This window comes from Benincasa hispida, chromosome 9 (assembly GCF_027475165.1).
Source record: "Benincasa hispida cultivar pf3 chromosome 9, pf3_genome.v1.1, whole genome shotgun sequence".
NCBI classification, from domain to species: domain Eukaryota; kingdom Viridiplantae; phylum Streptophyta; class Magnoliopsida; order Cucurbitales; family Cucurbitaceae; genus Benincasa; species Benincasa hispida.
Window position 1 is genome coordinate 2,502,452 of NC_143486.1, and position 18,672 is coordinate 2,521,123.

Sequence of the window (18,672 nt, forward strand, 5' to 3'; positions counted from 1 at the left end):
ATTTTGTTTCCTTTAGTTTTTTTTTTTCATTAGATTTTTCCTAGTAAGATTTTAACAAGACATATTTCATATATATATATATATATATAACCATATAAGAAGAGTATTATAAATATTATAAAAAATAGATCTCAATGCTTAGTGTCCTAAAACCACATCCTACTTGTCAATTTGCTTATAAAGAGTGACATTGGTGAATCTTAAAATCATATACAATGGTAAAAAATCAACCTCAAATTTCTACTAAATTTTAGTATTATTAATTTTTCATAAGTTTAGTTACTTTATTTTATTATTATATTATGTTTATTTATTATTATATTATGTTTTCTCTATCTATTTCGTGCCCTTGATTTCACAACAAAAGGGAGATTTTTATTTTGTTTCAAAGATTCTTCTTCACACCCATTTCACTGAAGAAGCAACTGAATTTATCCTCTTTCAGCTTCAAATCCGAACTCCACCCCGATTCAATCGTCTCTTTTCCATTCTCTCTCTGTTGGGTTTTCCTTTTTTTTTGCTCTTTTTCTTTTTCTTCAATTTTTTTCTCTGTTGATGCCCTCCAATGGCGGCTTTACACTCATATTTGTCCCGTTTCTTCCCCAATTTCCCATTTCGAATTACTAACTTCTCTGAAGGAGACATACCCATGTTGTTATTATGCTTTTTCGTCTTCTTCACCTTCTCCGTCCTTGTTTTATCATTTTCTATTTACAAAAGGGTGAAGAAAATCGAGTTTGAACAGCAACAGCAACTAATCAGTGAGCCGATTGAGCCTGAGAGAATTGATATTGGGAATTCTGTGGCGGATTGTGGCAATGGAACTGACCGGACTTGTTTGACTCATTCGCTTCTCTTTGAGATCTTACCGCCGGATTCTCCAAAATGGGCAAGTTTCTTTGTTGAAGAGGGCCGTGGTGACCTAGATTTGAAGAGTGTTGGATTGAACAAGGAATTTGGGGATTCTGGTCAGGAGCAAGGGGGAAAGAGGAAGAAGAAGAGGGCAAAGAAGAAGAGGGCGAATTCGCAAGCTGGAGATGAGAGTGAAAATTGGGGAACGGATGTTGGAACTGGTTCTGAGCAGGAATTGACTTTGTTGTATCCATTTACATCGTCTACTAGTGTGATTCAAAGGAAGATTAAACGGCAGTATGATGAACTAATGAAGTGTCAGGAATCAAAGGAATTGACATTGGCTCAGGTTCTGTATTCTTTCTTATTTCTTATGAATCGTATTTTCTTCTTTTAGTTGTAATCTTCGTTCAGTGTTTGTTGAATGTCCTGCAACCTCCATTTCTGTTACTGTCTGTGTTTCAATTAGAGTTTCTGCGGCAGTTCTTCTACTACGGCTTGACTCTGCCATTAGCATCTCATTGCCCTATTATACAAATGACCCAATTCCAGCCATGTTAATGTGGAATGATGCACTCCTAAAACACTAACGATGTCATAGCACACTTAACGGTGTGACGCAAAATGGTCCTAGTCCTAACCTAATGTTCATGTCAGCCGAAATTTTCATTTTTAGTCGCCGGTTAGCCAATCGCAGCCCATTTTAAAAAATATTTGAATCTTTAGTTTTCATTGGTTTGTTTGGACTTGGTCATTAATCTCCTTTATCTTCTGGTGCAATCCTGCCTATATATGTGTGTGTATGTGTAATACAACCCGCTTAATTTATCTTCCTTGACATAATTTTAGCTTGAAGCTCCTTTGAAATGTCAGTTCTCATATGTTTGAGAAAGATCGTGAGGGTAAGTAATGTATTGCAAGATTGCCTAATAGCAGACATACAGTAACATTGCTAATAATTCCTGGACTTCATTGAATAACAACTCTATCTAGAACGATTGTAGTTGATCGAGTTTCCATTAGAGATCAGCTTACTCTATACCATATGATTTAGATGGTTAGACTTTGGTCTGTGAGAATTCTTGCTTTTAGCTGATGAGTATGGAGTTTTTAGCAGCTCAAGCCCAAAAATTGGACCCAACCCTGTATCCATAACTTTTCCGATATCGATGGCTTTGTGTCGCTAGTTTGTTAGAATTGAGACTGATAGGGGGTTGAATTCTAAGCACTGAAGCACTGCAATGTATTTCTGTTTTCCTTTCAAATGCAGGTTCGACAATTCGCCAACTGCTTAATTAATGCTAGAAGCAAGCTGCAGCACAAGTATGCTTCATATCTTTGCTTCAACCATAATAGTGTCTCTCTTGACTCTTACTGTGTCAAATTTGTATAGACTTTTTCCTTTTGGAGTTAATATATATGTAATATCTTCAACTTCTTGTTAAGTATGATTAACGTATGTTAGGTTATCTCTAAGATTTTTTGCCCTTCTTAAGTTATTCCACTCCCAACTATATACACTTTTTCTACTGACAGAGCTGATGTTATCCACCGAAAGTTCACCATAACGAAAGCTCTGCTTTACAAGGCAGATAGATCCTCATTCGATCGCCTTCAACAGCAGGTTTGTGACATGATATATCTTGATATTTGTTGCCAAAAGTTTCATCTACTCAAATTTGTTGATCTGTTGTTGCCTTAGATATACAAGTTAGAATTGGAACAGAAGAGACTAGAGGAGGACACCTTTGTGTATAACTGGCTTCAACAACAGCTTAAACTGTCTCCAGCATACAAAAAGGTATTACTTTTACCTTTAGGTTCTTGCTTCGTTTACTCCTTTTTTCGCTACCGATGCTTCCTAGAAATTGGGAAGTACACTTGCTGGTCTGTTGTAGCCTCTGAATCCCATCCCCCATTTATAGTTAATGCCCTTTGTAAGTTCACTTTATCAAATTCACTACTTCGTCTCCCTTTTCCCATAATAGTTGAAAATGTCCAATGAAGTTATCAGATGGATATCTTCTTCCCTTCTTTTTGCTCTCTCTCTCTCTCTCTCTCTCTTTCTATTACATACACACTTGAAATTGTTATTGAAAATAATGCAACAGCCAGACTTGATGTTTCTCTGTACCTTATGATCTTCCAGATGCTAGAAATCGGTACCTGCATGGAGTTGATACAAAAATCTGAGAAGCCAACGGAAAAGATCGATTCTGAGTTTACCGACATATCGTTTGAAGAACTATTAGCACAAGAAAAAAAGGATTCGTTTTGGTAAGACATCATCATCTCTCTAGTAGTTCATTGTTTGTAATAGACGAGGCCTTAGTAACAGTGGTACCCTTCCAAATATTCATGCAGGCAAAAGAATGGGAAACTGAGATCATGCTCAAGCTGATACAAGTGATGAGTTTCCTCTTGGTTTTCTTGTAACAAAAGATCAGATTTGCAGCATGTAAATCCAAAAATAGAACACTTTGTACCTAGCAGGAATTTTGTTAACTGCCTGCTGCTTCTTGATTTTGCTCAAGTAAATATACCTTCTTTTCTCTCTACTAGTTAGGATTTTAGGGAAGTTGGTCAATCACATTAGGGATTTTTTTTTAAAGTACCATCAGATGCCTGTAGTTGTAATGAATCACTGACTATTGATTTTGTCAATGATAAAGTTTCAATACGTTTCTATAGAAATCCTGATGCTGCATTTCCTTTTGGTTGCACTGTAAATTTCGGTCTATATAATTTGGAGAGAGTTGTAAGTTAGTCTCTACAGTTTGATGAAAACTCTCATAAATAATTCTTACGATATCAAAGCATAAGGACTAAATTTGCATCTTAACATATTTTCGTGAATTACGTATTTGACTTTCTTTTCTTTTCTTTTACTCATGTGAGGAAGAGTTTGAATCAATTTTTAGAGGAAGTAGTTGTCGTAATCATCCGGTTGTGCTCAAGTTGATAATTGTGCATTGAGTGTGATAATAGAATAAATTAATGAATCAGTTGTAGAAATATTACTCTTTTTAATGCAAACAATGAATTACATTTTCTTTTTCTCAATATGATTTCTGTTTTGAGAAAATAAGACATTTACAGTTTGGACTCATTTCATGCTTTCATATATATATATATATTTATTTGTTAGTAGATTCAGAAATCAAATTTAAATAATTGTTCAAAATGGGCCAAATCATAGAATTAATTATAGTTACTAAATATGATTAATTAATTTAATAACTTGGTTTATTTTCAAAAAAAAATTGTATGATTACTATTTTGTAATATATATAATTTAGAATATATTATATAATATATTTTAATTTTTAAAAAGAATTGAATTTATAACTTAACATATTATATTTTTATAAGTTCTTTTAATATTATTTGTATTTTAAAATTTAAATTCAAAATCGGAATACACTAATAGAATTAAAAATGTTTTTAAGTTTAAGTTGTATACCAAAGTGCATATTCACTAACCTCTAAAAACATAAAATAGAATTGGCCTGAAAGCAGCCCTGAAAAATTCACTATTCAAAATTCAGAATTTTTTTAAAAAATAATATTTTTAAATAAATAATAACAAAAATAGGGTTGGGGGAAGTAATTTCAAAAATATGTGTTTTGGGAAAGTATAGACAGATTTAGGTAGTGAAATCGTGTACCCGGTACACGATTTCCATGTGGCATACTCGTATACTGGGTACACGAATACCATTTATTTCAGTCAGCTGACGTGGTCAGTTGACTAGTTGACCGGTCAAGCGAACTCGTGTACCTGGTACACGAGTTCGCTTATAATTTTTTTTTTTAAAGTTAATTGTTAAAACTTAATTCCTTCATTGTTGCTTATAAATTTTTTTTAATGGTTAAACTTAATTCTTTCATTATTAAACTTGATTATATATTTAATCTACAATGAAAATATCTTACACTCATATTAAAAAAAAAATCATGATATTAAATAATATTTACAATTAGTTCTTTTGAGATTTGCAATTTGAAAATGATATAATATGAGATTTAAAAACGACCCCCCTGGCCCTTACTCCTCATGGGGTTGTTTTCGTGTCCCTCTAAATTAGGTTCACCCCGTTGTCGTTGTCGTTGTCGTTGTCCTCTATGACGAATACGTCTTCGATCGGTGTCAACAACATTGAGTCGTCTTGTTTGTTGAATAATACTTTCTACGTTCATCAATGTTTGCTGACACATTGAACCCAATTCTGGAAGGTTGTTCTGCACTGAATATTGTTGAATATCGTCGATAAAATTATTCGGTAGAATAAAAAAAAATATTAAACAATATTCATATTATATATATGGAAAATGTCTGATTTGAAATATCTTACCATGCAATAATAGTAAGCGCCGTCTGGTGAGATAAATCGCCTCGTGATCGAATTGTACCGAGGAAAGTAGTCGTCTGATACAACTGGCCCATCTGTTAATTCTCCTTGTGCACAACGATCACGCCGTCCATGCTAGTAGGATAAATACTCCGCATGGATTTGACGCCAGTCTTGGTCGTGCTTACCTCTTAAATCGATCTGGTGTAGTTCTGGAAGTGTATAGAACAACGAAGGTATCGTTTGTCGCATCCCGAAATGTCTACCATCACAACAATAATCAGGTAAGGATGACCAAATCTGTGAGTATGGCGTTCAAATAACTTGACAAAAAAAAATAATAAGTATAATATAAAAAATTTTAAATATTCATTTATATATATATTTACTACCTGATTGGGCGTCAGCATGTCGAATGTTTTCCTGTACACGAGTAACATATTTGCTGACTGTTCAGAGTCAGCTAATACACCAGTCCATCTAAAATTATAAAAAATATAATTAATTTATATTCTTATATAAAACGGTAACAAAATAAATATATAAATAAAATAATACCTGGCACTAAGTGGCCGATGATCTGGGGCCTGTAGTTGGACTTGTGGTGCTACGATTGGAAATCGATTATAAGTCTACACTTGTAATAGTATCAGTGGCCCCGCTATTTCCAATGCTTGTGCATTGGAAACCCGACAAAATTTACAACCATGCAAGACATGCACCACCCCACGAGTACGTACCAGCGTGCTCGAAATCAGACAATATGGGAGGAACATGAGATGCACCAGAGTATTTGACTTGTCGGCAAATAAAAATCCTCCAATAAGCTGCATGATGTATGCTCATGCGTACCTACGTACGCTGATGTCGTCGGCATCGGGAGATAATTCAGGAAACTGGGACGCCAACCAAGGGATACTCAATCTTAATCCCTTCAGATCCTCTGGTAGAACGCCTAAGAGCTCTTCACAGACGTTCTTCCAATCATACTGTAGTGAGTTTGTCAGTGGTTGCCCGTCCATTCTTAACTCAAATTGTACGGCGGCATCCTGTAGCGTAATTGTGCATTCCCCACAGGGTAGGTGAAATGTGTGGGTCTCTGGTCTCCAGAGCAGTAATCAGGTGCCAATCAAGCTGGATGAAACCAATCTTGCAACCCCAAGAAAACCCGCCTTCTGAACGTATGGAATGATGCGATGATCAAATGGAATAGTACTCTGTGCAGTCGCCTCCCTCCTCCAACAACTCAAACACTATAGTGGATGAACTATCCTATACCGCCTGTGAACGATGCGTGTTTTGTTGGTACAATTGGACAGGATTAGAAGGATCAGGCTCCATTACCTAAAAAGTTCAAATTATATTACATAATAAAATCGATAACATAAAAGATACATAAAAAGTACATAAGAAAATACAATTACATGAAATAAGTTTATTAAATAAATTCATTACATAAATTCATTATAAATACATAAAGAATACAAATACATGAAAATTTATTATTTACACAAAGAATACAAATTCATGAAATATACAATTACATGAAAATTATAAATACATAAAGAATACAAGTAAAAAAAATAAAAATAAAAATCCTAATGACCCGAAGACGACGAAGCACCCAGTGTACGGTGTGGACAAGTGCGTCTGTTATGTCCTTCTCTTTTACAAATTGTACATCGCACTTTTTGGCTTGCTTCTCTCTAGTCCATTTCATTATGAATTCGTGTACTTTTTGGCCGACCTTGTTCTCTGAGTAAGTCCATATTTGGACGAACTTCTTAATTCTGGCCAATAATCTAGGTGTTGAATTGGATGGAAGCGGCCTTCGTAACAACGCTTGAAATTGGACAATTTGTAGCATTCATCAATAAGTGGTAGGTATGTCATACGCATGTAATTACAAACTGCAATTACATAAGAGCATGGAATCTTGAATGATTGCCACTTATTGCAAGAACATGTCCCTTCTTTCAAGCTTAAAACTTGGGTGTGTTGTCCTTTGTAGGGAGAAATCATATTTATGCCAGTTTGTACTTCGAAAGTTTGACTTTCCCTATCAATGGATGTTACCGTATGTGTCGATGCTCGTTTTTCCCACCTCTTCAGTTTCTTTAGGGCATATTCTGTATATATATCCTAACGATCGAGTGCTTCACTGATTTCTTGTCTCCGGCGTTCAAAATACAATATTGTGCGATAGAATGTTAGCCTAACCAAAGATAGAATGTTAGCCTAACCAAAGAAGTAATGGGTAACATTCTAGCACCTTTAAAAACGTCGTTCATGCATTCAGCTGCATTGTTGGTCATCCACCCATAGCAGTACCCACCGTCATGTGACTGTGTCCATTTTTCTAAGTCAATGTCTGAAAAAAATTCAAGACATTCAGGGTGCAATTGTTTCAATTCTTTCATGCATCGAATGAACTTACGCCTTTGGTGTTGATTTTCGGCCTTAAATACCAAATTTTTTAATTGCTTCGATTTGTATTTTGTATTGAAATTACTGGCAACATGGCGAAGACAATATCGGTGGTACGCTCTGGGTTCTTCATTATTAATTGCAACAAGAATGCCCTTATGTCTGTCAGAAATCAAGCAAATACCCTCTCTTTGGGTAACATATTCACGCAATGCCCACAAAAACCATGACCAACTGGACGAATTCTCACCTTCTACGATAGCAAAAGCAAGGGGAAATATATGTCCGTTTGCATCAACAGATAAGGCTGACAATAATTTCCCCTTATACTTTCCGTATAGATGAGTTCCATCAATCTGTATTAATGGCCTACAATGGTTAAACCATTCTCTGGACCAAAAGACCAAAAAACTCGTCCAAAAGGGAAGGAAAAACCTGCTCGTGTTCCTGGGTTGTAATGAACAACAACACTCAGCCAATACGGAAGCTCCAAATATGATTTCTCCCAGTTGCCAAACACAGCAATTAACGCTTTTCTCTTGGCTTACCACACCCGTCTATAATTGACATTATAACCATATTGTCTTTTAATGACTTCTTGAAGTATGGCCACAGGTACTCCAGGATCAGCTCTAACCAAATTCTGAATTTCGATACTCATGAAATTTGAATCCTTTGAATGATCCTATATCAACTCTGAAAACAAACATGAGTGTTCTCCTTGAAGTTTTGTGATTTCGAACATCCCATGACTTTTGTGCCGACATGCTCGTAGCCTCCAAGCACACCCGTCACTCCAAGATTTACATTTAACATACCAAAGGTCCTGATTTGATTCCATTACGACAATTTCGTAGTGTTCGTCACACAATATTTTTTTTATAGCAAGCTATAAATCTTCTTTGGTATTAAATAATATTCCCTTCTGTATTAAACTACAGTTATCTATTCCTACATTCCTTTTTTCCAAAGTAGACCCTAGTTCAAACGTTGAATTTGTCATTTCTCAATCTATTTGGTTGAACATTTCTGACAGTACCAACTCAAGATCTTGTTCACCACTACCGTCGTTTCCAAACAATTCATCCACTTCAACGTTGATGTCACTATCTCCATCATTTCCAGGTTCAAGAATTACTAAATCTTCATGACGCATCAACATATTTATTATGTTTTTTTCAACTGTTATAGTTGACAAAAAAATATGTTAAATCAATCACATATAAACTAAATCATAAATAAGCTATACATATAAGATTTCTATATAATACACTATACAACATAAACTATAGAATACACTATACATAAACTATAACTATTTATACATACATAAACTATAACTATACATGAGCTATAACTATTTATACATACATAAACTATACATACATAAACTATAACTATTTATACATACATAAACTATACATACATAAACTATACAAAAATGTAGGAATATACCAAGCAAAATTCAACCCAAAAACATACAAAAACATACATATAAATACAGATCAGCCCAACTAGAGAAAGAAATATACCAAGCAAAATTCGACAGCAAAAAATGTAGGAAAATCGAGCAACACGACCGCTAGATTCAGTAAAGATCAAATGGAGGACTGAAAGTCGAGCAAAATCGTGGAAGATTTCAGTGAAATAGAGGCTTCGGTGAGGAAAATCAACGATGGTTTCAATGAGGGATCGATGGTTTCGGTGAGGGAAAACGGCGGTAGGGAATAAGAACAGGCGTTTCAGTGAGGAAGAAGAAGGGTCAGGCGAAGCTTTTAAAGGGTTCACGACTTAGGGTAATCATGTATCCGATACACGATTCCCTCAGTCAAACCTGAATGACTGCCACGCCAGACTGGGCGTGTCAGGTGGCTAGGGAATCGTGTAGCTGGTACACGATTTAGGTCTTATCGTGTACCCGATACACGATTTAAACACCAATTTTTTGGAATACTTTCCCCCAACCCTATTTTTGTCATTATTTATTTTAAAACATTATTTTTTAAAAAAAAATCCAAAATTCAAGATCGATAATTTTATAAAGTCAAAATAATAGTAACAATAATATCAATTAAGCAATAACTTAGAAAACCCACTTTTAGAAAATCAAAATACATGATAACGTATTGCTACGAATAGGTTTCATAATGTTTCTAGTTTATGCTTTGCTACAGATAATAATAATAATAATAATAATAAAAGCTTAATAAATAATTTAAACCATTTAATAGATAATCTAAAAATAGAAATTTAAAAGCAATGGATTTAACGAAAACATAGATGTATTTCATATTTTCATATATGCATTTATTAGCAAATTCATAACTAAAATCATAAAAACTAATTGTAGTTGCACACTAAATAAAAATTGACAATAAACCATTATAATTATGTTTTATGTTAACAAATTTTATACTTTATAATACATTACATAATATATGTTTCAATTTTTAAAAAAAATGAATTGAGTTAATACATCACAATATTACTATTAAATATTTTTATTTTTATTTAATATAATTCTACCTTCTAAATTTTAAAATTCAAAATCTAGAAACAAAGAAAACATAAAAATATTTTTTCAAAATTTTCACTATTTGGATCAGAAACAAAAGATACTGTTTGGATCAAAAACAAAATTTAGATTGTCAACTAAACACATATTGATTGAAAACATAAAACAAAATCCAAATTGGATAGACCTCTATGATATTTTGGTTTTCTTTTTCTAACTTCGTCCATACATTTTTTTCAACCAAGTCCTTGTATGAAATGTTAACCAACAAAATAATAGTGCAATTTTAACTACACTATGAAAAGTCTCAATATATATAACTGCCATCATAGTCTCAATATATATGAAAAGTCTCATTTTAAATAGACATGATAGCTAGCAATCGCTACACAGCATTCATAAATACAACCAACAATAAGAAGGATAAAAAGATGCACTCACATAAAAAGATGAAAATTTGGTATCAGTAAAATTATTCATATTATGACCACAAAAAGCTCCAAAATCACCATCCCTGTTTCTTGTACACCATAGAACAGATTCATAACTCTTAACAATAGTGTAAGGGAAGGAGGGAGGAGAAAAAGACATAAGAGAGTACCTACACTCCTACCATAAAAAGGGAATTGACTGAGAGACGAGTAAATAATCCCCACTGAATATCCAAATAAAAGGCCAATCGAATTCGAATTCGAACTTTTCTCATCTTTCCGGTTCTTCCCGTTTAATTCGTTGATTCATATGGTCTGAACTGAACAACTTCTGAGTCAAAAGCAGCAAATCAGTCGATCTTCACGGAAGAGTAAATCTTTCTAACAAACCAGAAGCAAGCATAAAAGCCAATGGTTCCTGTCAAGACAAAGAATGCATATGAAACGATAACCATGTAACCGAAGTAGAGAATCCCCGAAACGAACTTGGTGATTTCCAACTTGGAGAAGAAGTAGAATACTGAGTAGAGGAAAAGATATAGCGCGGAGGAGCCAGCAGTCAAGTACGATCTCCACCACCAGTGGTAATCTTCACTGCACAACTGGAAGTAGCACAGCACAATTGTTATCTCCGCACAAGTAATCAGAAGGATGATAAATACAATGAAGAGGAAGCCAAATATGTAATAGAATTGGTTGAGCCATATCGATGTCAAGATGAAGAAGAGCTCGATAAAGACGGCCCCAAATGGAAGAATACCCCCAATGAGTATGGAGAAGACTGGCTTCATGTACCATGCTTGATCGGGTATCTGCCTAGGAATCTTGTTTGTCTTCACAGGATCTTCAATTGCTGGCTTTTTGAAGCCCAAGTAACTGCCAACGAACACCAGTGGTACTGATATACCAAACCACAAGCAGAAAAGAGCAAACATTGTTCCAAATGGCACTGCCCCAGATGACTGCTCCCCCCAGATCAGGGCATTGAGGACAAAGAAGATCGAAAAAAGAATACCAGGAAACATAAAGGCCGTTTTCAACGTAATCTTCTTCCATTCAGTTCCCCTGAACATTTTGTACAAACGAGCTGATGAATAGCCAGCAAATAAACCCATGAAAACCCACAGAAGGACCATGGCAGTCATTAGCCCTCCTCTGTTGGAAGGAGATAAGAAACCCAGCAGAGCAAATATCATAGTTACAAGTGTCATTCCGAAGATCTGAACACCCGTGCCAATATAAACACACAATAGACCAGAATTGATGGGCGGTCTAAACACATCTCCGTGCACAAGCTTCCATCCTGTTTCCTCTTGAGCCTCATCTTGGGCATCCAACTGATTGTAGTTGGCAATATCTCTATACAGAGTTCTCATCATGATCATGGCCACCATGCCAGAGAGGAAGAGAACAATCATCAGAGAGTTTATAATGGAGAACCAGTGAATTTGATCGTCATTCATGAGAAGGTAAGTGTCCCACCGAGAAGCCCATTTAATATCACTTTCCTGGGGAAAGATCAGGACCCAGTTTATAACTGCAATATCAGAGGAACAGTTAAGGTACATCAAGGATTTGTGAAAACCGTACCTTGAATGAAACATCATATGTAAACACAATCTCCTTGTTAGTGTCAACTTCTTGGGGAACAGTGCTGCCTTGAATTAAATTTTTTGTGTCCTTATTACACGTAAGTAGCTGTGGGTTCTTGTCGTTCCACTCCTTATATTCATGATTAATACTGTTCAAAACAATGAGGAAGAGAAATTACGCTACTGTACTGATTTTATATATATATATGCATGACCTTGATACATAGAAAAAGTAAAAATTGACATGCAAGAGCAAACAAAAAGAAAAACCTGTTAGGAGTAACCTCAAAACCCACAATTCGAGCCAGATCGGTGTCAGGGTCCTTGTGATACATGACTCTAAAGCTCAAGTGATTGTTAATAAAATATTTTTCCTCTTTGCTCTGTGAAGGGAAAAGGAAGAAGTATATTAATGAAAATATAAAGGCTAAAGAAAAATACAAACTGAAAACTTCATTTTTTAACTGCCATCATAGTCATACCCCAGCATAATTCCCTTTAAATCCAACAAGGAAACCATGTTCGTAAGTTGTTGATGGATTTCCATCCATCCTTTGACGAAGAACGGCAACAGGAAGGTTATCCAAGATCCTACATATCCATGGGAGGGCATCTCATTGTAAGAACAATGAAAAAGTACAAAGTCTAACTTTAAATTTCACAGTAAAAACTCAAAACTCATAACAAAAAACCATTAAACACATAGACATAGAGGTTTACATTTGAAACTTACATGTTTGCTCGATACTTGTCATCAATTTTCTCCTTGAAATTCTTTGCAGAGTCAGCATCAAGAGTAACTCTGCAGACAACAGTACAAGACTGTTCCTCCCTCATTTTGAACTGGGGAAATATTAAGAACATTAAAGACGGGTAAACAAATAAAGTACAGTTACTTCATTTTAGATGGAGAATCTGTACAATATTTGGATTGCTTCTAAAAATAGGCAAGATACTCACAGTATAGACAGAATTCTCAATGCGGTCACCTCGGAGAACTTCTCCCAAGTTTTCTGCATTATTAGTGATTTCTTTGGGCTTGCAATAATTTAAATAGTAGTAATCATATGGGAGCTGTGTTTTTGTGGATGATAATTTGTTCACTTTGACAGGAAGACTATCACCCTGTTGAAAGACCAAAAAAATTGCCATTCCCATCAATTCATATGAATTGAACACATGATAACAGATGCAAGGTAGAAAAAAAGGTCAGACGTGAGAATTAGTAAGATATATACAGTTCTAGAACTCAAGTAGATAAAAACTTAAGTAACATTAGATCGTTAACAGCAGTGGGCACATCAATCAGAAGTCGGTTATAAAACAGACAATATAATGGTGCCTGTATATTTGAACGCCGACATGAACTCTCTTTTAACTACTTAAGCAACCTGAACATACTACGATAAGAAACTTTACAGTGTTGGAAAACTGAACACATAGCGTGCACAACGCTTATAGCAGTATTTGACCATTTTACTCGACCGATATGGTTTGGAATTGAGTAGTAAAACACGGTAGCGAGTATAATTTGAAGCGATTCAAATGTCAGGCACGAATACCACAATACGTTTACACATAATGCGGCATCACTCCTACGTTTCATTGCAGTGGAGTGAACAGATATGATACGTTTTCCCTTCAATTAACACATAATTGAACACTGTAAACAGAACACAGCATCCAATGATGTATAGAAATCTCTCGATACAGCATTATGAAGAGTACATGGGCTATTCAAGAACAGATCAAGCACCAGAAACCTAGATCCGACTGACCCGCAGTACGAACTACCAAGAATTGCAACAACTCCCCGGAGCACAGATCGTAAAAACATTTCAATAGGAAAAGCAACAGAAAGTTGAAGAAACACAAGAAAGAAAACAAACATTAAGATGAAGTGATCGAATTCATAACGTACAGTCTGGAAATCCCGAGGAGCGACGCCGGGGAGGTAGAAGGAGTGGACGGAGGATATAAGAAGCAGGACGAGGAAAACGGTGGTGAGATTTGGTGAAGGTAACGGAACCTTGCCGGCCTTCTTCATTTTCCGATGACGGAGTACGGAGGAGGTCTCGACGGCGACGACCAGGACGACGGAGGCTCTGGGTTTGGAGGCCTGAGGGTTGAGCGATGCTATTTTTCCACTCGAGAATTGGGAGGATGTTGTGAAGGGGGGTGTTAGAAAAAGAGAGATGTTTATTAAATAAATAAAGGTTGTAATTATAGATGATTAAGGATAAGGTTTAAAACTAATTTTGCTTCTTGGGGGAAAAAATAAAATAAAGAGGTAATTTTGTTCGTTTTCTTCATTTTAAATCTTTGCAACTCATTTAATAATAATAAAAAAAAAAAATGCAACTCATTTTGGGGGCTTTTTTTTCTCATTTTCAAAATATAAATTTTAACTTTTTTCCATTTGGAATGCTTTTGAGTGGAAGAAAAACAAATAATTTTTTTTTATTTAAAAATCAATCCACACTTCTCTGATTTAACATTTATTTTTTTACTCCATAAAATGTGAATTATGGGTCATGTTTACCTTTGGAGAAAAGTAATAAATGAATAGTAACCTGAAAAGTAGATTAGATGAATTATGCATGTGATTATTTGTCTTGTTTTCTGTACTCGTATGGATACGTGGAGCCCACCACCTAATATGTAATAAAAAAACGCAAAATGATTGATGAGATGATCAATTAGTTTCATTTCAAAATTATGTTATTGTTATAGTTAAAGTTAATGTATTATTATAATATGAAAAGTATGAATTTACGACATTTATTGTTATTGTTATCGTTACCGTTTAAGGTCAAACGATAACCGTAAATGTGGCAGATTCAATGAAATTTCATTATGTGGTAAATGTAGTATTTGACTGGGTGGATATTTGCTTAGTGAGGGTTTTTTTTTTTTTTTAATGATTTATTAAATTTGTAGTGTGAAATTCTTCGTAACGAAAAAACATAAAAGGAAAGGAAAAATGGAAATAAGAGGAAAAACACGAGATCAAATGCTTCGGGTGTTATTTATTGAAATGAAAACATTATAAATATTTATAGGTAAATGAAAAACTAACCATCCTACCATTAACCAAAAGTCACTCACATTAATAAAGAAAAAAATTAATTCAACTACCTGGAAATTAAGTTTACACTGATTTTCAACACTTTTGAATATGAACAGTTTTTTTTTATGGTTATAATGTATTCATATTTTGTATTTGACTTCTTTTTTGTTAAATTATATATATATATATATTTATTTATAAAATACAATTGAACTATGGAGTGAATTTCAATTATGTCATCTGATTTTGAAAAATCTCATTTAAAAACCCTCGATTAAAAAAAACAATTCTTAAGGATTTTTGTCATTAAATTTATAGACAAAAAAAAGTTTGTACTTATTTGCTTATATGTTACTTGAGTGAACAAATCTAAATAACAAGTGAGAAGTAAATTGGAGAATTATAGTTAATAAAAATAATAATAAATGAAATAACAAAAATTTGGACGTGAGATTGAAATGAGGTAGACGACAATTAATATAATTCACAGATGCGCCGCATATATTTATTATTATTGTTTTCTATATGTTTAGATTTGTTCACCATAACTAGATACAAACTTTTTCATCCATAAAATTAGTGATGAAAGCGTACAAATATTTTTCGAAACAAATTTCAAAAGTTAAATCCAAACGTTTAAAAGATTAATGATATAATTAGGATCGCTAACCTCTTCTTTCTCTTGTTTATGTTTTTGTATGGCAAGCTTCTATAAATGAAAAGGCTTAGATGATTGAAGTCCATTACATCAAATATGAAAAGCCCAAGAGCCAAGAAGGCCACTCTAAATATAAGAGGTTTAAGTGAGCATGGGCTAAATTTATACTGTTTTTTTAAACACGACACAGAGAATTATGTGAAAATAAAGGCAGGCAGGCTAAAGCAACAGCCACCCACATGCCCATCTCATTATTAAGAAATAATTAGCTTTTTTCTTGAGAATAGGACAAGAGGAGATGCTCACTAAGCATAAGGTAGCTTTTTAGCCTTAGTTTTGTGGTAAACATTTCTGAAAATTTCTCCAAATTCAAAGATTCTTAGAGAAGTACTTAGTTTTGACATCATAACGTCCATCATTTGAAATCCATCGTTTCCCAACCACCACTAGAATGGATGAACATAAGCTTTAGTTTTGACATCGAAAGAGATTAGTTTTGTCACCGATGTCATAAGTTAAACGTAATCTCATCTTAAATATCTTTCATAAAATTTTTGACCTGAGAAAAAGTCTTAGTACTCTTCTCAAGTCAAATGCTTCACATCACATAATTATCAACTTATTATTATTCTTTTGGATGTTGTGTTTTCTGCAAAATATTATAAGAGTATTTGTCCCATATCGAAAGAGTTCAATGAAGCGATGGGTTCAGAGCACTATAAAAGAAGTCTATGACTTTAGTTTGAAATTGTCCCAACTATGAACACTTTAAGTATTCACTATAGTTAAATTCCATTTGTACTCTCTATTTTGAAAGTGTGAAAAAGGGTGATGAAATAAAAGTTTTGAGAGAGTGTTCTTGTAATTAGGATTGAAGAAATCATTTGGTGTGATTGTAACAACGTTTTACACAGTAGATTTATTCCAACATAAATTCTTATATTTCTTGATTTTGTTGTTTTCTTTTAATTTTTCAATCATTTTCATGTTTATTCTCACGCTAGTAGTGAAATATTTATTCCAACAATCTCTTCTATAAACGTTTTGACTAAAAAAACAAAAAATCAAGATCTTTAAGACTGATCATATAAGCTATACTTTAAGTTTATGATTTGTGAAATTAAGGGAAATTAGCTTGAAAGTTGACTTTTGGAACCCAATAATATATTTATGCTCAAAACACAAACATTATCTATGCATTGCTGTTGAACTACTCTCACCTATGCAGTTCAAAGGATGATCCCAAAGAAACAGGAGTTCATAATTAACTCAGGATAACCCCACTCGCATGTCTCCACATGCACGATTTCGGGATCACATCATTTGTATCAGTATACAAAGTGAGTCACATCCATAGTGTCCCCAGGATGAGGTATTAAATCTCATCCATATACTCATAGACCTGATGAGGTATTAAATCTCATCCATATACTCATAGACCTTTTTAGGCTATATACTATAACTTGATCATCTTTTATTTCTCTACATAAAGTTAAAGTATTCATACTATAGCCATGAGTTCGTTTATTGGATTTTATTACATAATGCAATTTCAATGATACTTTTATTAGAAATTAGAATATGTTTCATATATTACGAATTACAAGTTTTAGGACATCCTCAACACACCCACACTCACATTCTCTACTCGAATGATCAGGATCAAACCATTTGTAGCACTTTACAACAAATTGTAACATCTACAAAGCGGGTCGTATTCGTAGTGTCACCAGGATAAGGTACACAGCCTTTTCCATCTACTACAGACCATTTACGTTATCACTTAAACACGATCCATCTGTACGTCTCTACATACATGTTTAAGCTACAAAAGATAACCTCGGACGTTAGTTTATTGGTTTTTTGGGTTAATGCTACTAAATTTCAAATAAAATACCTCATATTTTATTAAATAAATAAATTATTTATACATTACAATTACAAACTACAAGACCCACGAGATTTAGGGATTCAACCCCAACAATGTCCATAGGCCTCTCAGATAAAGATTTGTTGTTAGGATCAAAGTTTCATAATAGGCCTTTGTACATCTCAGGATACATTTGAGAATAGAGGGTTGGTTAAATTCTTATTGATAATGGATCAGCATCAATATAATGCCTACATCAACTATGAAGCAATCAGGCATCCTGATGGAAGAACTGTCAAACAACAAGTTAGTAATGCAAGGCTTTCAATCAAGGCACCCAAAGAGTGATAGGTATGATACGCTTAGAATTCATCATTGGCGACCTGAAGGCCAACATATTGTTTCATGTCATAGACTCAAGGACCACTTATAAGGTATTACTAGGTCGCCCTTAGATTCATGGAAATGGGGTGATAACTTCAACACTGCATCAATGTTTCAAGTTCTATCAAGATGGCATTAAGAAAGTCGAAGCGGACTCTAATCCACTCTCAAAAGTTGAGTCTCGCTTTGAAGATGCAAAGTTTTACTTGAAGAATGATCATATTGTTGAAGCAATGGCTACGAATACCCCTATAATAAAAGAAGGGCAGGAACCAAAGTCAAAGCTGCAAGCAGACCCAAGAAAAGAGTCAAGAGACAAATACTTCTATCTCTAAAAGAAGTGAGGTGTCCATTAGCACTACAGAGACTACAGTTTTAAAAGATGAAAAGATTTTAAACCCTCAAATCTTGTGTTATGTTCCTTTATCAAGACACAAGAAGGGTGAGTCACCATTTGTAGAATGCTCAAAGTTTTGTAGAATTTATCTGCGAAATCGAATACCCAACGTGGATAGCCAACA

General features: G+C 34.3%; 2 protein-coding genes and 1 long non-coding RNA gene across 3 annotated transcripts; 1 reads left to right on the top strand and 2 right to left on the bottom strand.

The window, feature by feature from the left end:
* The first annotated feature begins 338 nt into the window (after positions 1-338).
* On the top strand, positions 339-3,546 carry LOC120084452 (CA-responsive protein). The gene is made up of 6 exons (XM_039040234.2): positions 339-1,201; positions 2,123-2,175; positions 2,389-2,476; positions 2,555-2,653; positions 3,002-3,129; positions 3,217-3,546. Exons 1-6 carry the CDS (start codon positions 566-568, stop codon positions 3,251-3,253), a joined length of 1,041 nt encoding a protein of 346 aa, XP_038896162.1. The 5' UTR covers positions 339-565; the 3' UTR covers positions 3,254-3,546.
* Positions 3,547-4,823: 1,277 nt separating this feature from the next.
* LOC120086906 (uncharacterized) lies at positions 4,824-6,671 on the bottom strand. Its single transcript, XR_005484376.2, has 4 exons — positions 5,763-6,671; positions 5,597-5,684; positions 5,208-5,466; positions 4,824-5,099 (listed from the first exon to the last, which is right to left on the bottom strand). It is a non-coding gene; the product is annotated as an uncharacterized LOC120086906 (long non-coding RNA).
* Positions 6,672-10,602: 3,931 nt separating this feature from the next.
* On the bottom strand, positions 10,603-14,383 carry TMN7 (transmembrane nine 7). Its single transcript, XM_039043041.2, has 7 exons — positions 14,091-14,383; positions 13,130-13,294; positions 12,903-13,012; positions 12,652-12,760; positions 12,440-12,552; positions 12,168-12,318; positions 10,603-12,085 (listed from the first exon to the last, which is right to left on the bottom strand). Exons 1-7 carry the CDS (start codon positions 14,214-14,216, stop codon positions 10,928-10,930), a joined length of 1,932 nt encoding a protein of 643 aa, XP_038898969.1. The 5' UTR covers positions 14,217-14,383; the 3' UTR covers positions 10,603-10,927.
* Positions 14,384-18,672: the final 4,289 nt, after the last annotated feature.